The sequence below is a fragment of the Aedes aegypti genome, chromosome 2, assembly GCF_002204515.2.
Source record: "Aedes aegypti strain LVP_AGWG chromosome 2, AaegL5.0 Primary Assembly, whole genome shotgun sequence".
In the NCBI taxonomy this organism is placed as follows: domain Eukaryota; kingdom Metazoa; phylum Arthropoda; class Insecta; order Diptera; family Culicidae; genus Aedes; species Aedes aegypti.
The window spans coordinates 91,904,309-91,925,466 of NC_035108.1; the positions used below are offsets into that span (position 1 = coordinate 91,904,309).

The window sequence follows — 21,158 nt, forward strand, 5'->3', positions numbered from 1 at the left end:
ATAATCGCATTGTACCCCGAACAAGTGTTAATCACTCACCCACGCAAGAGCAAGCGACGTAATCAATAGATCAAACACTACTAACGATCAGTGGCGCTTTTTCCTCTCACTACTCGACCGACGCGCGGCATGTTTGCCTGCCCTCATCGCCCGCCCCCGCAGGAGCAAGCGTCAAGGTCGAAGGATCAAACAGAACTCTATATTTTAGTGAATATGTCATATTATGTTCCAAACTCATGCGTAAACCTTTGAGACTGCTCAGACCTTTATGACAGATAAGCAAATTCAATCATTGTTGTATAACATAGAATAAATTACTGAAAGCGTGCTGAATATTAACAAAACACATTATTCAAAGCGTTTAAGGCTAATAGAAATCAACTTCTAAAAAAAGGCATCTCAACATTACGATATTACAGTGTCTGAATAATTGTCATAAATAAAATGTTCAACTTTTACATGTTTATTACGTTGTTGTTAAACAAAACTCTTATGCAAACATGTAAATTGATTTTCTTCTTATTCTTTTTCCTGACGTTGCGTTACGTCTGGAACATAGCCTATTTCTCAGCTTAGTGTTCTTATGACCACTCCAGAATTTTTAAATTTTAAAAACTGTTTCGTCTATCTGCGGTCCACTTTAAGTGAAAATTTAACTGTTAGGTAAAGTGTACCAGTTATGGCAATAGTGGTTCCCTATTTGACCATATGCAAAATTTGTATAACTTTTACATTTTTAATCTTTTTGAATGTTTTAACATCGAGATTTATCCTTTATTTTACTGCTAAAACACAACAGATTTTTTTTTTAAGTGAAGGCGTTCAAGATATCACGTATGGCGAAATAGGGAACCACTATGGCCATAACTGGTACACCTACCCTAGTTGTTCAATTTATTATTAATAACTACCATATATCTTCTTACCTACAACATTGACAAGTGAAAATAAGAGGACGTTTTTCAAAAACTATCATTATATTTTTCCTAAAGTTTTGTGCACAATTAAATTTTAGGATATGATATGGATTAAAAATCTTTAGGATTTAATTGATGATTTCCTTTACCAACATGCCCAACGATACCTTACTCCAAATTGGAAATCAAAAGTCCTATGTTAAAAGTCTATATTTGCCAAGTGCATAATGCTTATTTTCAACTATCTTCTAGGTATTTCCAATCATTTTCTGTTGGGCCATTTCGTGTCACTCTTATCAGCTGTGATCAACTGAAAATTTTACATCAAGAAAGGTTGCGGTATGATAAAGATTCCAGCCGAAACAAACCACCGAGGTTTCTAGTAGAAACCGATGCGTCGGGGGGATGTGCGCTCAAATTAAAAACCTAAATTGTGACAAGAGAATAAACAACTATGCCATCGTCAAAGCAGTTGGTATTCCTGGAGATACATCATCTAAAACCGTAATATCATTTGCGGATATGATTACGAATGATCACTCCAGCAGAAATATCAGCGTCTTTTACAAAGAACTTAAAGACAAATTCGTTGACGAGTTTAGCTACTGGCCCCCTTTTGAAGGTTTGTTTTTTAGAATAATTTTTCATTCTGTTTCTTTCTTTTCTCTATTTGTTTAACGTCTAAAAAGCTATGAATTAGAATTATTTTTATTTGTGTTAAAATGCAATTCCTTATTAAAATTCAAAATCAACATTCTAGGAATTGTAACGGATAAGTGCTGGGCACAAATAAAGAGCATTGTGGAATTAAACAATGGGTTAGATGTGGTACAATACCTCAACATTGTTTATCGTTATGCTACGGAGCAAATCAACGACCTTTTCGAGTACATGGACAGAAACTTTGTGTACTGTTTTCTTTGCATAGTACACCTCAGCAAGAATTTTCTGAAGGATTTGAATTCAATGTTGGATGACGCAAAGGTATGCTTCAGTTCTGCGGGGTTAATTATCAGAACATGTTTATTCATATTTCTAATTCATTATAGGACAAACGAATTGCAAAAATATTTTTCGTGGAAATGGTGCACTGCCGCAGTTATCCTACGTTCAAAAAAATTTTTGAGCAATTTTGCCATTATTATTTATCCCAGAATGACAGTGATAAAGAACGTTTATTATATTCGTTGCATCACAATGACTCGTTTTGGCAAACAGTTGAAACTGATGAAACTGACATGAAGCAATACAACGATGAAATCGACTCCGACACTATTTATCAGAACTCAAAATGGTACAAGGATTGCTTGGTTATTTACAAGGAGAAATTGAAAACTTATAACCACAGATGCAGCTCCAAGGAAACTCTTTTCATTGAATACATTATGCAGCATTATGTGGCATTGGCACCTATGTGGACGTCTATACTGCACATCAGGAAATCAGACACAAAACCTCATTATGAAGAGAACTTCAGATGTTCAACGGGCAACATGGAGAGCCACTGGGGAACAACCAAGGAAGATTTAAGAACCAGAATAGCCGAATTGGGAAAGCTGCCCATTGCTGCCGAAAGATTAATAGCGTACATGAAATCTCAAACTAGAGCGAATGTTGTGCGCTATCGGGAAAAAATACCGAAATGCAGGCTGAATGCACGAAAAGGCACATATAAACGCAAAAGAACAGATGTCAAAGTAAGTAACAATATTTATGTTTATACAATACTGGACTGACAAATTTGAAGGCCGGTGTGGTTGACTTAAAATTGTACCCGCAGCTCAGAATCAACCTGAATTTTACTAAGCTGAAAATTTCCAATGCATAAATTAAACGCACATTTTTTAATTATCACAAATTTAAAATTTTGCGAAAAATAATTATAAGTAAAATTATAAACAATTTGAAAACAATAAATTTTACATGAAAATGATATTCCATAAACATATTTGTCTTATCAAATTGATAGATTTAACATAACGATATATTGCGCATATATGCAAGTAAATAGTAGTTAATAGCTAATTCAAAATTTTGCCTTTGGCCGTAATTAGAGATTTGTGTGAACTGAAAAATCCGTTTTGTGAGAAGCTGTGAATTTATAGATGAGTGAATTTCAAGTTACTTCAAAGCAGCGGTGAAAATTTTATGTCAATAAGAACTATAGAAGTCGAAAAGCCGCCATACTTGATCAGTTGCTAAGAAGAAACAGTTGATGTGTACTTCATTCAGTCCAGTACTGTATAATTCAACAGCCCAAATAAAATTGAATAACTGAATAACTTACACTTAACATTCTTACAGGAACCAAAAACAAACAAATCGGAAGATATAACGCTTTCGGAGCTTGGAGAAATCAAAGCCGAATGGGGCAGAACACCTACTTCTGTAAGAACCATCAAGCAGAAATTTTCAAATATTTCTGGGAAGCGACTGTTTGCTCAACGGTTCAAAGATCTGCCCAGCCTAAAAATACCACCAAATTCCGGATTCAATAAGATATTCGAACGAATAAGTATTATGCATCCCGGAAAAAGGCTTTACTTTGGGAAAAAGAATTTCCAGAACCGAACAATTAGCCTCGACCTTGCCGACCTAAGGACAGTAATCGAAGGGTGGATTGTAGATTCGGCAGTGGAATGGCTCATAGCAGCAGAAATCGAAGCGGCAGGACGATCTGAGGAAATCTACTTGCTGGAGCCGTATTCTGCTGCTGTATTATTTTCTAAAAACAACAAAAATAATGACCTGGCAGCAGCAGAATACCGCAGAATGGTCGGTCACCCTAAAATTCTCGTTCCATTTTGTGATGGAAGCCATTACTTTTTAATAATGGTTAACTTCAGAACGCAAGATTTTTTCTGCTGGGACTCTCAGCAAAATGAAAAATCTGCTAAAGCCAGTGATTTTTTTTCAATAATTAAAAATATTGCAAAGATAACTGGTGATGATCAGCGCTGGGCCACCAAATGGTTGGTAGAAGATATGCCTTGTAGCCAGCAAAAGGACAATTCCAGCTGTGGAATTTATTGCGTGGAATTTTCAAAAGAGATTATTCAGAACAAGGGATGTAATGATTTGCAGATAGATCCGAAAACCTGGCGACACGAAAACTACAAAAAAAATTATCTGCAGTGTTATTTCAACCATCCATGCTGCACACTTTGTGGAGCATGGATGATTGCAAAAAACGATTTTGATCTAATATGCAAAACATGTCCCATGAAGGTCTGCGCAACATGCTCAGATGGGACAAAACAATGTAAAGTTTGTTAAAACCTTGGCAAATGTGTTAACTATTTGTAAATTGATGAAAATAAATAAATGTGAACAAACGTTTTAATTTGATAATAATAATTTAACAAAATTTTCTTCCCGAAAACATCTTTCATAACCACATAGAGTGTGGAGAGAATCATTGAAACGATTAATAAAAACCCCTGTAAATATAAATGAAATAACACATGGAGTAATGAAATTATATAACAATGGAAATTCAAAAAAAAAATAATGTAAAAGAAGAGAAGAGAACGATATATTTTTTCAAGACTATGTAAGGCATGTTTCCAAAAAACATATACAAAAATATGAAAATATACGACAAATGAAAATAAAACGGGGGGGGGGGAATTGCCTGAATACACAGGAAAATACAAAAATTGTTATGAAAAACAATTTGCCACGAAAAACTGTTAATCTAATCGGAAAAGCGACTGTGAAAATTTCTACTCACTAGATCGGTGTGATTAAGTACGTGGATTTCTAATAAATTAATATTTCTTCAGGAAAACTACAAGTTTCGTCTCGGCATCATAGGAAAACAGTTAGCCATGAAATATTTCCATGGAAAACTGTTAATCCACTATTGGAAAAGCGGCTGTGAAAATTTCAGCTCACTGGACTGGATAGAACTCCCATCCAGTGAGATTATGTACGTGGATATCTAATAAATTAATATTTCTTCAGGAAAACTACAAGTTTCGTCTCGGCATCATAGGAAAACAGTTAGCCATGAAATATTTCCATGGAAAACTGTTAATCCACTATTGGAAAAGCGGCTGTGAAAATTTCAGCTCACTGGACTGGATAGAACTCCCATCCAGTGAGATTATGTACGTGGATTTCTAATAAATTAATATTTCTTCAGGAAAACTACAAGTTTCGTCTCGGCATCATAGGAAAACAGTTAGCCATGAAATATTTCCCTGGAAAACTGTTAATCCACTATTGGAAAAGCGGCTGTGAAAATTTCAGCTCACTGGACTGGATAGAACTCCCATCCAGTGAGATTATGTACGTGGATTTCTAATAAATTAATATTTCTTCAGGAAAACTACAAGTTTCGTCTCGGCATCATAGGAAAACAGTTAGCCATGAAATATTTCCCTGGAAAACTGTTAATCCACTATTGGAAAAGCGGCTGTGAAAATTTCAGCTCACTGGACTGGATAGAACTCCCATCCAGTGAGATTATGTACGTGGATTTCTAATAAATTAATATTTCTTCAGGAAAACTACAAGTTTCGTCTCGGCATCATAGGAAAACAGTTAGCCATGAAATATTTCCATGGAAAACTGTTAATCCACTATTGGAAAAGCGGCTGTGAAAATTTCAGCTCACTGGACTGGATAGAACTCCCATCCAGTGAGATTATGTACGTGGATTTCTAATAAATTAATATTTCTTCAGGAAAACTGCAAGTTTCGTCTCGGCATCATAGGAAAACAGTTAGCCATGAAATATTTCCATGGAAAACTGTTAATCCACTATTGGAAAAGTGGCTGTGAAAATTTCAGCTCACTGGACTGGATAGAACTCCCATCCAGTGAGATTATGTACGTAGATTTCTAATAAATTAATATTTCTTCAGGAAAACTACAAGTTTCGTCTCGGCATCATAGGAAAACAGTTAGCCATGAAATATTTCCATGGAAAACTGTTAATCCACTATTGGAAAAGCGGCTGTGAAAATTTCAGCTCACTGGACTGGATAGAACTCCCATCCAGTGAGATTATGTACGTGGATTTCTAATAAATTAATATTTCTTCAGGAAACTTTCAAGTTTTGTCTCGGCATCATAGGAAAACAGTTAGCCATGAAATATTTCCATGGAAAACTGTCAATCCACTATTGGAAAAGCGGCTGTGAAAATTTCAGCTCACTGGACTGGATAGAACTCCCATCCAGTGAGATTATGTACGTGGATATCTAATAAATTAATATTTCTTCAGGAAAACTACAAGTTTCGTCTCGGCATCATAGGAAAACAGTTAGCCATGAAATATTTCCATGGAAAACTGTTAATCCACTATTGGAAAAGCGGCTGTGAAAATTTCAGCTCACTGGACTGGATAGAACTCCCATCCAGTGAGATTATGTACGTGGATTTCTAATAAATTAATATTTCTTCAGGAAAACTACAAGTTTCGTCTCGGCATCATAGGAAAACAGTTAGCCATGAAATATTTCCATGGAAAACTGTTAATCCACTATTGGAAAAGTGGCTGTGAAAATTTCAGCTCACTGGACTGGATAGAACTCCCATCCAGTGAGATTATGTACGTGGATTTCTAATAAATTAATATTTCTTCAGGAAAACTACAAGTTTCGTCTCGGCATCATAGGAAAACAGTTAGCCATGAAATATTTCCATGGAAAACTGTTAATCCACTATTGGAAAAGTGGCTGTGAAAATTTCAGCTCACTGGACTGGATAGAACTCCCATCCAGTGAGATTATGTACGTGGATATCTAATAAATTAATATTTCTTCAGGAAAACTACAAGTTTCGTCTCGGCATCATAGGAAAACAGTTAGCCATGAAATATTTCCATGGAAAACTGTTAATCCACTATTGGAAAAGCGGCTGTGAAAATTTCAGCTCACTGGACTGGATAGAACTCCCATCCAGAGAGATTATGTACGTGGATTTCTAATAAATTAATATTTCTTCAGGAAAACTACAAGTTTCGTCTCGGCATCATAGGAAAACAGTTAGCCATGAAATATTTCCATGGAAAACTGTTAATCCACTATTGGAAAAGCGGCTGTGAAAATTTCAGCTCACTGGACTGGATAGAACTCCCATCCAGTGAGATTATGTACGTGGATTTCTAATAAATTAATATTTCTTCAGGAAACTTTCAAGTTTTGTCTCGGCATCATAGGAAAACAGTTAGCCATGAAATATTTCCCTGGAAAACTGTTAATCCACTATTGGAAAAGCGGCTGTGAAAATTTCAGCTCACTGGACTGGATAGAACTCCCATCCAGTGAGATTATGTACGTGGATTTCTAATAAATTAATATTTCTTCAGGAAAACTACAAGTTTCGTCTCGGCATCATAGGAAAACAGTTAGCCATGAAATATTTCCATGGAAAACTGTTAATCCACTATTGGAAAAGTGGCTGTGAAAATTTCAGCTCACTGGACTGGATAGAACTCCCATCCAGTGAGATTATGTACGTGGATTTCTAATAAATTAATATTTCTTCAGGAAAACTACAAGTTTCGTCTCGGCATCATAGGAAAACAGTTAGCCATGAAATATTTCCATGGAAAACTGTTAATCCACTATTGGAAAAGTGGCTGTGAAAATTTCAGCTCACTGGACTGGATAGAACTCCCATCCAGTGAGATTATGTACGTGGATATCTAATAAATTAATATTTCTTCAGGAAAACTACAAGTTTCGTCTCGGCATCATAGGAAAACAGTTAGCCATGAAATATTTCCATGGAAAACTGTTAATCCACTATTGGAAAAGTGGCTGTGAAAATTTCAGCTCACTGGACTGGATAGAACTCCCATCCAGTGAGATTATGTACGTGGATTTCTAATAAATTAATATTTCTTCAGAAAACTTTCAAGTTTTGTCTCGGCATCATAGGAAAATAGTTAGCCATGAAATATTTCCATGGAAAACTGTTAATCCACTATTGGAAAAGCGGCTGTGAAAATTTCAGCTCACTGGACTGGATAGAACTCCCATCCAGTGAGATTATGTACGTGGATTTCTAATAAATTAATATTTCTTCAGGAAAACTACAAGTTTCGTCTCGGCATCATAGGAAAACAGTTAGCCATGAAATATTTCCATGGAAAACTGTCAATCCACTATTGGAAAAGCGGCTGTGAAAATTTCAGCTCACTGGACTGGATAGAACTCCCATCCAGTGAGATTATGTACGTGGATATCTAATAAATTAATATTTCTTCAGGAAAACTACAAGTTTCGTCTCGGCATCATAGGAAAACAGTTAGCCATGAAATATTTCCATGGAAAACTGTTAATCCACTATTGGAAAAGCGGCTGTGAAAATTTCAGCTCACTGGACTGGATAGAACTCCCATCCAGTGAGATTATGTACGTGGATTTCTAATAAATTAATATTTCTTCAGGAAAACTACAAGTTTCGTCTCGGCATCATAGGAAAACAGTTAGCCATGAAATATTTCCATGGAAAACTGTTAATCCACTATTGGAAAAGTGGCTGTGAAAATTTCAGCTCACTGGACTGGATAGAACTCCCATCCAGTGAGATTATGTACGTGGATTTCTAATAAATTAATATTTCTTCAGGAAAACTACAAGTTTCGTCTCGGCATCATAGGAAAACAGTTAGCCATGAAATATTTCCATGGAAAACTGTTAATCCACTATTGGAAAAGTGGCTGTGAAAATTTCAGCTCACTGGACTGGATAGAACTCCCATCCAGTGAGATTATGTACGTGGATTTCTAATAAATTAATATTTCTTCAGGAAAACTACAAGTTTCGTCTCGGCATCATAGGAAAACAGTTAGCCATGAAATATTTCCATGGAAAACTGTTAATCCACTATTGGAAAAGCGGCTGTGAAAATTTCAGCTCACTGGACTGGATAGAACTCCCATCCAGTGAGATTATGTACGTGGATTTCTAATAAATTAATATTTCTTCAGGAAAACTACAAGTTTCGTCTCGGCATCATAGGAAAACAGTTAGCCATGAAATATTTCCATGGAAAACTGTTAATCCACTATTGGAAAAGCGGCTGTGAAAATTTCAGCTCACTGGACTGGATAGAACTCCCATCCAGTGAGATTATGTACGTGGATTTCTAATAAATTAATATTTCTTCAGGAAAACTGCAAGTTTCGTCTCGGCATCATAGGAAAACAGTTAGCCATGAAATATTTCCATGGAAAACTGTTAATCCACTATTGGAAAAGTGGCTGTGAAAATTTCAGCTCACTGGACTGGATAGAACTCCCATCCAGTGAGATTATGTACGTGGATTTCTAATAAATTAATATTTCTTCAGGAAACTTTCAAGTTTTGTCTCGGCATCATAGGAAAACAGTTAGCCATGAAATATTTCCATGGAAAACTGTTAATCCACTATTGGAAAAGCGGCTGTGAAAATTTCAGCTCACTGGACTGGATAGAACTCCCATCCAGTGAGATTATGTACGTGGATTTCTAATAAATTAATATTTCTTCAGGAAAACTACAAGTTTCGTCTCGGCATCATAGGAAAACAGTTAGCCATGAAATATTTCCATGGAAAACTGTTAATCCACTATTGGAAAAGCGGCTGTGAAAATTTCAGCTCACTGGACTGGATAGAACTCCCATCCAGTGAGATTATGTACGTGGATTTCTAATAAATTAATATTTCTTCAGGAAACTTTCAAGTTTTGTCTCGGCATCATAGGAAAACAGTTAGCCATGAAATATTTCCCTGGAAAACTGTTAATCCACTATTGGAAAAGCGGCTGTGAAAATTTCAGCTCACTGGACTGGATAGAACTCCCATCCAGTGAGATTATGTACGTGGATTTCTAATAAATTAATATTTCTTCAGGAAAACTACAAGTTTCGTCTCGGCATCATAGGAAAACAGTTAGCCATGAAATATTTCCATGGAAAACTGTTAATCCACTATTGGAAAAGTGGCTGTGAAAATTTCAGCTCACTGGACTGGATAGAACTCCCATCCAGTGAGATTATGTACGTGGATTTCTAATAAATTAATATTTCTTCAGGAAACTTTCAAGTTTTGTCTCGGCATCATAGGAAAACAGTTAGCCATGAAATATTTCCCTGGAAAACTGTTAATCCACTATTGGAAAAGCGGCTGTGAAAATTTCAGCTCACTGGACTGGATAGAACTCCCATCCAGTGAGATTATGTACGTGGATTTCTAATAAATTAATATTTCTTCAGGAAAACTACAAGTTTCGTCTCGGCATCATAGGAAAACAGTTAGCCATGAAATATTTCCATGGAAAACTGTTAATCCACTATTGGAAAAGTGGCTGTGAAAATTTCAGCTCACTGGACTGGATAGAACTCCCATCCAGTGAGATTATGTACGTGGATTTCTAATAAATTAATATTTCTTCAGGAAAACTACAAGTTTCGTCTCGGCATCATAGGAAAACAGTTAGCCATGAAATATTTCCATGGAAAACTGTTAATCCACTATTGGAAAAGCGGCTGTGAAAATTTCAGCTCACTGGACTGGATAGAACTCCCATCCAGTGAGATTCTGTACGTGGATTTCTAATAAATTAATATTTCTTCAGGAAAACTACAAGTTTCGTCTCGGCATCATAGGAAAACAGTTAGCCATGAAATATTTCCATGGAAAACTGTTAATCCACTATTGGAAAAGCGGCTGTGAAAATTTCAGCTCACTGGACTGGATAGAACTCCCATCCAGTGAGATTATGTACGTGGATTTCTAATAAATTAATATTTCTTCAGGAAAACTACAAGTTTCGTCTCGGCATCATAGGAAAACAGTTAGCCATGAAATATTTCCATGGAAAACTGTTAATCCACTATTGGAAAAGTGGCTGTGAAAATTTCAGCTCACTGGACTGGATAGAACTCCCATCCAGTGAGATTATGTACGTGGATATCTAATAAATTAATATTTCTTCAGGAAAACTACAAGTTTCGTCTCGGCATCATAGGAAAACAGTTAGCCATGAAATATTTCCATGGAAAACTGTTAATCCACTATTGGAAAAGTGGCTGTGAAAATTTCAGCTCACTGGACTGGATAGAACTCCCATCCAGTGAGATTATGTACGTGGATTTCTAATAAATTAATATTTCTTCAGGAAAACTACAAGTTTCGTCTCGGCATCATAGGAAAACAGTTAGCCATGAAATATTTCCATGGAAAACTGTTAATCCACTATTGGAAAAGCGGCTGTGAAAAATTCAGCTCACTGGACTGGATAGAACTCCCATCCAGTGAGATTATGTACGTGGATATCTAATAAATTAATATTTCTTCAGGAAAACTACAAGTTTCGTCTCGGCATCATAGGAAAACAGTTAGCCATGAAATATTTCCATGGAAAACTGTTAATCCACTATCAGAAAAGCGGCTGTGAAAATTTCAGTTCACTAGATCGCATAGAACTCTCATCCAGTGAGATAAAGTACGCAGAATTCTTATAAAATAGAAAATTGTCGCGTTAAAGCATACTAGATGGTGCAATTGCCATGTGATTTAAACATATTGATATGAAAATTGTTTTTTTCACGCTTGGAAAACTTTGGAACTTGAATTTCCATTCTGTATATACTCACTGGCTGGTATGGTACTGGATATCTGCCTGTACTAAAACGTTTTAGTACAAATTAAATTTACTGGCTGGTATGGTACTGGATAACTTCATTAAGCTTATTCCGAAGGGTGCAGTAAAGTTATAAGCAACAAGCTTTGATTAATGGGCCATGTGGTCGCTTTTATAGTGCATTCGCGAAGCAATTGTTTGAAGAGCTGGTGGAGTAGTGAGTAGAGGAGAAGTTTGGTGATCTTGGGGTCGGAAGTTTGGTTCTCGTTCATATTTTTGTTCTCATTTTTTTTTCTCTCAAGTATTTTGCCACAAATAAGCAATTTCGATATAACTTAAATATGTTGCAAACTGACTCCACCTTTTGCGCTTTTTGCGTTGCTATTCAGTGCAATTGAAAGTCATATTTTCAACCATTGACAACTTGGATTAGTTTCAAGAGATTATTTTATTCTTGAGTTGAAACAAATTGTGCTGCTTGGGCGGGGATAATCGAAATTTATGAGTTTGCACTGTATGTACAAAGCGGCTCTTCATAACACTCAAGAAGCATGCCATTGTTAAGTAAAACAACAAACTGATACTTCTAGCTTTTATCCTATATTTTACATTTTTTTTATTCAAACTATCACTGGTATATCGGGGTAAATCTTAAATAGATTATGATAGAAATATGCCGGGTGGTACAGCACCATCAGCCGATTCAATTTTAACCAGCTAAACTTGTCAATAACGCGAAATCGAATTAAACCTTTTCCAACACTTTCTTTTTACAATTCTCACAATTTTTCTCCCATCGAAATATCTTCCGGGTGGCATAGCACCACTATTCGCACCCGCCGAATTAGAACAAAAATCTAGGAATTGAAATGAAACGTGACAGCAAAAGCAAAACACATGCATCCGCGCACACAGCCTGCTGTGATCATTTCTTATATCTAGGTGTTCTGCGTTAAAAAACACTATCATCCTAATTCGGTCAAACTAAATTGAGCATTCATTAACAATTTGTTAACAACATATTACATTTCATTTGTCGTAGCAGTTCAGAATTTGTACAGGTGAGTTGATTTCACCTGCTTATGAGAAAAAAAATGCTTTCATCAACTTGACCTATCTTAACTTAGATATATAACGGATTATCGTGGCAATAGAAGATTGCATCAATTTTTGTCAAAAATTATTATTTATTTTATTCGACATTTGTTCTAATGTTTCAACATAGGATATTCTATGTAACTCATTGGTACTGTACCAGTGTGGGACCTTCAGAATCATTTTCAAAATTTTATGTTGAATCCTCTGCAAAACTTTCTTCCTGGTTCTACAACAGCTAGCCCATATTGGTACAGCATACAGCATGGCTGGCCTGAAAATTTATTTGAAGATCAAAAACTTGTTCTTAAGACAACTAGATTTGGCTAAAGACATATTATATATTTTTATATAATTTTTATCTAGCATGAGCCCAAGATTCTTAACTTCATCTGACCTATTTATTGGAACCCCTCTCATCCTGACAACATGTCAACTTCTTCTTCTTCTTCTTGGCATTAACGTCCTCACTGGGACAGAGCCTGCTTCTCAGCTTAGTGTTCTTATGAGCACATCCACAATTATTAACTGAGAGCTTTCTTTGCCAAATTTGCCATTTTCGCATTCGTATATCGTGTGGCAGGTACGATTATACTCTATGCCCAGGGAAGTCAAGGAAATATCCTTTACGAAAAAGATCCTGGACCGTCCGGGATTCGAACCCAGACACCTTCAGCATGGCTTTGCTTTGTAGCCGCGGACTCTAACCACTCGGCTAAGGAAGGCCATGTCAACTTGAAGGTTTCAAATAAAGAGTTCATGTGGAAATATTGTTAATTGAATTTTGGAAGCATCATGAGAAATCTTCCATTTTTGCAAGTACATATGAAGAAAAACTACTCAATTTTTTTTTTTTGCAATCGACTACACATTACTCGCAGGCTTCGTCCTTTGGTGAAAAGGCCTGTGTCAACAGCAAACAAAAAGTTTAGACATCCTTAAGTTAATCAGGTAAGTCAGATGTAATAATATTGTATAATCTTACAAAAAGTCTTTAAGACTTGAAGTTTTGATAATCAACCTGATGTTTACGATTTGACATATAACTCAGATTATTCTAACAATGTTGCTAAATTAAAGTTTTGTCAATTTTATAATCAAGTCTTCATGCCAAACACTGTCGAATGCTTTTTCTATGTCTAGAAGAGCAAGACCAGTAGAATAGTGTCAAGGTTTGTTGGAACGTATCAAATTTGATACACGTAAATGTTGGTGAGTGGTCGAATGTCCATGTCGAAATCCGAACTGTTCATTCATGTTTCGGTCGTCGCGCGAATTTTTGTAACGCGAGTAGTCGCGCGTAGCACTTTGTACAACACCCTTGGTTTTGCGAATATCCCAGGAGTATGAAGACTTAGAAAGATGACGTCTTCGGCAAAATTGTTCAGTAGCTCAAGAGCTATCATTATTTGAGGCATGAAATTCGGGATTTTGCCACTAGGCGGCGCTAGTTTCGCAGATCTCAGGATCCTGACTACTTAGAAAGATGGCGTTTTCGGCAAAGTTGTTCGGTAACTCAAAGATTATCATTGTTTGAGCTAATTTATTCAAAATTTTGCCACCAGCCAGCGCTAGTGAGCATAAAACATTTGTTTCGCAAATATGTCAGGAACCTGATCACTTAGAAAGAAGGCGTCTTCGGCAGCTCAGTAGCTCAAATATTTTCTTTGTTTAATCCTTAAAGTTCGAGATTTTGTAAAATATTCATAGTCCCTAAGGTTCTGAACAACTTTGCCGAAGATGCCTGTCTAAAAAGTCAAGATCCTGCAGTATCCGCAAAACAAAAATTTCATGCTCACTAGCGCCGCCTGGTGGCAAAATATCATTTTTTTTTGTTGTTCAAATAATGATAGCCCTTGAGCCACTGAACTTCTTTGCCGAAGACACTATCTTTCTAAATGGACAGGCTCCTGAGCAGTGCCGTAGCGTGCGGTTGGCCAGGTTGGCAGCCGCCAAGGGCTCCAGTCTTTAGGGGGCGCCAAAACGCGTGACAAACTTGGTAAAATTTTGGAAAATACATATTAAATAAGGGTGCCTCTAAAAACATAATTGTGGGGTCTAACTAGTCCAACTAGAGAACCTTTTCGAGGTTCGAATTTTTCTCGATTCACAAGAGATCTTTAAAAGCGGTAACCTAGATGTTGGCCATATTTGGATTCTGAGATAATTCGCATTAAAGCAGCAGAATTTTGCAGATTTATAGGTAATAATTTCACACAAATCGGGGCTTATTTTTACTATAAAGTTTTGGTTTGGTTTTACCAGGCGAGTTTTTGACGGAATTTTAAGAAGGATATTAAATTTTGTCAGTTCTGGACGGTGTCATCACGTGACTTTGGAGTTATTAAAGATTCCGTTTAAATGTAGAGAACAATTCTAACAAAATTCCTTGCTAGGTTATTAGAGACTAATTTAACATTGAAATGAAAACAGAAAATGATAAAACTGAGCAATAATATCAAATGTGCAATCAATCCATATCACTTACCCATATTTTTATTTTCAAATAGAAAATAAACGTAAACCTCTCAATAACATTCAAAGAAAGCTTTTATTGAATCATAATGCAATTTTCTGCCAAAATATTTTTCAATTTTCAACATTATTTATTAGAGCTGCTTTGGCACATATTCCTCAAATTGTTAGATGGTTCTTAACGAAGCGACATTATTCGAAAAAGCTTTTTGACGAAATTGTTAAAGTATCCATTAAAATTATCTGCAGTTGTTCTCGAATTTTTGATCAAAAAAAAAATTGTATCGATGGTTTTTTTTTTTTTTAAGTTTGAACAAGAATCTAAACAACGGATTCAAAACTAGAATTCCTTTGATAATATGCATTACACAGAAATTTAAAGAAAAATGTTCAATAGATTTCAGTAACTTCTTCAGATTCATCTCTGCCATATAAACAGGGAATGTGTTGAAAAAAATATTATCCTTCGGGTCAGTCCTATCAGTCAGTCTTCCTAAGAATAAAATTTGAAATAATGTTTATTACTTTTTACAGAATTTTATCCAATAACCCGAGCAAAGTTGAATGGCAAAATGATAACAAGTCTTGTTACCTGGTTATCATCATTTGATAACAGATTTTGTTATCAACTTGGCTGAATTAACAGCCAACATAACAAAAATGAGAACTCAAATTTGTTCGTCGAATAACAAAGCAATGGCAAATTGTATTATCACTGAGTTCAAGTTGATAACTCAATTTGCATCATCATATATTTTTGAATTTTATGGTCTTTAATCGAAGAAAAAATTTGAGAGATGAGTGATTTGGATTAAACTTACGCTTCAAATAATTTAACAAAATTATGTATGACGAAAAGTCAACTTTGTTTAATGAAGATGTGTGATAACATATTTTGTTATCAACCTGTTATCAAAAATGTTTGTCACTGATACAATGATAACAAATGTTGTTATCATTCGGTTATCATTGATAACATAATATCAAAATGATAACAGCGATAATAAAAGTTGTTATCATGTTGATATCATCCAGTTATCCGTCTTTGCTCGGGAATTCAATGTTCCTATTGAATATTTTAATAATTGCTTCATTATGACCTTTGACATAATGGAAAAAAAAAACTCGAGCTTTAAAGGGGCGCTCAAATTTCCGTTCACCAAGGGCGCCATGAGGCCACGCTACGGCTCTGCTCCTGAGATATCTGCAAAACAAAAGTAAAACTTCCATGCCTACTAGTGCCACCTAGCGGTCAAATTCCAAATTAAATGAGGTACCATCAGATAGCGCTTTAACTCCAGAACAACTTCACTAAAGAACCCAAGTTTCTATATTATCTGGATTTTGAGATATAACGATTTGAAACTGTGGTTTCCTTGAACCGTATATAGTGCGTTCATTATTATGCGACTTCCATGTACACTCCAACCTCTTTTTACGACCGTTTTTTTACCGACGGTTCTTTTTCCGACCACTTTTTTACGACCGAAATTCAGATTAACGACCGTTTTTATAAATGATCATTATCTTGAAAAGTATTCAAAATAGAGGATCATGATGTTCAGCAAAATTGTTCAATAGTTCAAGGGCTAACATATGGTGGTCATTCAATTGCGGAATTCTGCCACTAGGTGGCGCTAGTGAGCATAGAACTTTTGTTTTGCGGATAGCTCAGGATCCTGACCACTTAGAGAGATGGCGTCTTCGACAAAGTTGTTCAGTAGCTCAAGGACTATCATTATAAACACTATGAGGTTCAAAATTTTGCCACCAGGCGGCGCTAGTGAGCATGAAACTTTTATTTTGCGGATATCTCAGGATCCTGACCACTTAGAAAGATGGCGTCTTCGGCAAAGTTGTTCAGTAGCTCAAGGACTATCATTATTCTTGCCAAGAGATTCGAGATTTTGCCACCAGGCGGCGCTAGTGAGCATAGAATTTTTGTTTTCCCGATAGCTCAGGATCCTGACCACTTGGAGAGATGGCGTCTTCGGCAAAGTTGCACAGTAGCTCAAGGACTATCATTATAAACGCTATGAGGTTCAGAATTTTGCCACCAGGCGGCGCTAGTGAGCATGAAACTTTTGTTTTGCGGATAGCTCAGGATCCTGGCCTCTAGAAAGATGGCGTCTTCAGCAAAGTTGTTCAGTAGCTCAAGGACTATCATTATTCTAGCCAAGAGATTCGAGATTTTGAGATTTTGCCACCAGGTGGCGCTAGTGAGTATAGATTTTTTGTTTTCCGGATAGCTCAGGATCCTGACCACTTAGAAAGATGGCGTCTTCGGCAAAGTTGTTCAGTAGCTCAAGGACTATCATTATTCTTGCCAAGAGATTCGAGATTTTGCCACCAGGCGGCGCTAGTGTGCATAGAATTTTTGTTTCCGGATAGCTCAGGATCCTGACCACTTAGAGAGATGGCGTCTTCGGCAAAGTTGTTCAGTAGCTCAAGGACTATCATTATAAAGGTTATGAGATTCGAAATTTTGCCACCAGGCAGCGCTAGTGAGCATAGATTTTTTGTTTTCCGGATAGCTCAGGACCCTGACCTCTTAGAAAGATGGCGTCTTCGGCTAAGTTGTTCAGTAGCTCAAGGATTCCAGATTTTGCCACCAGGCGGCGCTAGTGAGCATAGAATTTTTGTTTTGCGGATAGCTCAGGATCCTGACCACTTAGAAAGATGGCGTCTTCGGCAAAGTTATTCAGTAGCTCAAGGACTATCATTATTCTTCGGCAAAGTTGTTCAGTAGCTCAAGGACTAACATTATACTAGTCAAGAGATTCGAGATTTGGCCACCAGGCGACGCTAGTGAGCATAGAATTTTTGCTTTCCGGATAGCTCAGGATCCTGACCACTTAGAAAGATGGCGCCTTTGGCAAAGTTGTTCAGTAGCTCAAGCGCGATCATTATAAAAGCTATGAGATTTTTGCCACCAGGCGGCGCTAGTGAGCATAGAATTTTTTGTTTTGCGGATAGCTCAGGATCCTGGCCACTTAGAAAGATGGCGTCTTCAGCAAAGTTGTTCAGTAGCTCAAGGACTATCATTATTCTAGCCAAGAGATTCGAGATTTTGCCACCAGACGGCGCTAGTAAGCGGATCCTGATATACCTAAAAAACAAAAGTTTCATGCTCACTAGCGCCGCCTGGTGACAAAATTTTGAATCCCATAGCTTTTATAATGATAGTCCTTGAGCTACTGAACAACTTTGCCGAAGACGCCATCTTTCTAAGTAGCCAGGATCCTGAGCTACCCGCAAAACAAAAATTCTATGCTCACTAGCGCCGCCTGGTGGCAAAATCTCGAATCTCTTAGCTAGAATAATGATAGCGCTTAAGCTACTGAACAACTTTGCCGAAGGCGCCATCTTTCTAAGTGGCTAGGATCCTAAGATAACCGCAAAACAAAAGTTTCATGCTCACTAGCGCCGCCTGGTGGCAAAATTTTGAATCTCATAGCTTTGATAATAAAAGTCCTTAAGCTACTGAACAACTTTGCCGAAGACGCCATCTTTCTAAGTGGTCAGGATCCTGAGATATCCGCAACTGCCTGGTGGCGCAATTTCACTTAAGCAGTGTTGCCAGCTACGAAAAAAATTTTGAACCCTTCATGAAAAACTGGATTAAAGATGAAGAGTATTGCTATGTTGCTAAGCATTATATTTTTCTGTTCCGCTCAAGTTTGATGGTTTTGATCTTTACTTTATTCTTCCTTAACAGTGTTGCCAGCCACATGAACATTTGTGATTCGGCCGACTGTATGGCACGCAACACTTCCTTCAACTTTGGTGAACATTCGGTATCGTTATCTCTAAATTTTTTTGGTATTTGCACATCACACCCCCATAAAATTGGCTCTTTTGATAACAATCGATCAGTGTTGCCATCTATTACCAAAATATGAAAACTTGAACGGCCATTTTAGAAAGTTCTCAAACCATGCTTCAACTTTGCCGAATATGTCGAATCAGTATTTCCGCATCTAGACGTTGCATTTTTCAAAAACATAATTATAACCCTGATTTTTTTACGACCGATTTTTTTTACGACCCCCCGATAACGGTCGTAAAAAGAGGTTGGGGTGTACATTTGTTGATTATACCGTATTATAAAGGGCCATACTGTAAATAAAAACTGTCGAGTATTGTTCTTTAGAAGATTCTTAAGGAATACATTTTGGTTTGGTGTCGATAGATATCTTTGTTGCAAAATGGTAGCATATAAATCACAACTGTTGCACAAAGTTCAACAGCGCGACAGCCTAAAGGTTAGCATTAGCATTAGCGTTAACCAATTCGCACAAGTTCGTGGGTGGTACAGTCCTAGACCATTGTATGAGGGTTACCTCATTCCCGCCCGTTAACAAAATCAGAAATTTGGGATCAATCTCTAACTCTTAGACAACATTGACGCATCCTCCAACAGTTGAGAGCTGTCCTGGCCACGTCCTTGTGAATGATGGGGGAAACTGGAAGGAATGTATTATTGAACACCTACTTAAGAAAGATGCAGAGAACACTCTATGACCTCTCATAGGTGTTACGGGATATTATGGAATTTTGATGGGGAAGGTAATGCTATGGGATACGTTCGGTAGACGTTTGGCCAAACAATAATTAATATTAGCACCAGAATAATCTAAAAAAATGCACGCAAACCGAGAAAAAAAATCAGGACCGTGCGAGAACGAACTCGTTTCCAACGCAGTCACTAACACATTCAGAGCAAATCTCATGCTACCCCAACTTGCACAAATTGCTTGAACTCATGCACCCTCTCTTACTACGCTGCGCGGTTAAACGAATAAAAAATGGCTAAAGAAACACATCTTCATCCGACCATGTATTAAATCGAACTCCGGAATCCGAACTGTTCATCAGGGATGACATGGAAGACATTTTTGAGTTGTGTGGAAGACTTTTGGAAGACGGAAGATATTTGGAAGACATTTCAGAATTGGTGAAGACATTTGGATGACAATTTTCATTTCCTAGAAAATAAAACAAATTAGTGGTAAATTACAGGAACCCTTTTAGAAAAAAAGTTCCTGGTAATCTTTCCCCTAATTCCACAAAACAAAATTCCATTAAACCCGTCATATATTCATTTAAAAATTGTTTCAAGGATTTCTTCCACGAATTCCCACAGGAATTTAAGTGGAAGTTCTTTTAGTAATACTTGCAAGGATTATTTCATAGATTCCTTCAAGGAACCGTCTAGGGGGATTCCTGGAAAGACTTCTCTTGAAATACTTTTAAGTGGTTTCCCTGATTATTTTTGTTTTTTGAATTCATCAATGGATTCGTACTTAAATGTTTATGTTTTATTTTTCTGGGATTCCTACAAAAAATAATCCCGATGTCTTAAAAAAATCCCATGAAATTTCTTTGAATTAAGATAGCTTCATTTTTCATTGATTTGTCCTAGAACTCATCTAGAATTCTGTGCAATACCCAGGAATCTTCGAAAAATCTTTTGACAATGCTTTACATAATACTTGCAGGAATATACTTAAATGATTTCTTTTCAATTATTGTAGATTAATTCAAGAATACTTTAACAGAATTTCCAATCAATCATTATGCCAAACGGCTTTATGCTAAACGAAGTACAATCTTCCATCATCCTGAATGCTATTTCCCAGAATTTACAATTATCTTGATATGATGACATTGATGACATTTCCCCATGATATTGGAATTCGGGGTAATGGAACTCGCGAAAGAAGGTAACAGCTTTTGTATGGAAAATTTAAATTTTTGTATGGACAGTAACACTATGCTAGACCCCCTCCCTCCCCCTGTTGCGTTACGTAATATTTGAACGATCCCTATGCTGTCAGTGTACTAAGTATAGTCAGTTTCACAGGCGTTACGCATGATTTGCGGAACATAGTTGCGAATTCCGTGATTTTTATTCATGGTGTATATTCGTAAACGGTGTTCTGGTTTGTTCTGCATATCATGACTGAAAGATGACGAATTGCGGAACGGATTATTTTGCGTGTAGTGTTATAGCAAGCTAATTGATTTTTAATTCAGGATTCGGCCAAATGGCACTCGGCCAAATGACCGGACACCCTTGCAAG

The 21,158-nt window shown here is 36.7% G+C and overlaps 2 protein-coding genes across 2 annotated transcripts in view; both read left to right on the forward strand.

Moving 5' to 3' along the window:
- LOC5578974 (protein GDAP2 homolog) overlaps window positions 1-21,158 on the forward strand; it is a gene marked incomplete in the record, with an annotated part of 352,509 nt that overhangs the window by 16,300 nt on the left and 315,051 nt on the right.
- On the forward strand, window positions 1,324-4,531 carry LOC110675776. Its single transcript, XM_021841531.1, has 4 exons — window positions 1,324-1,539; window positions 1,678-1,901; window positions 1,967-2,614; window positions 3,222-4,531. The coding sequence occupies exons 1-4, from the start codon at window positions 1,440-1,442 to the stop codon at window positions 4,191-4,193; spliced, it is 1,944 nt and encodes a 647-aa protein (XP_021697223.1). The 5' UTR covers window positions 1,324-1,439; the 3' UTR covers window positions 4,194-4,531.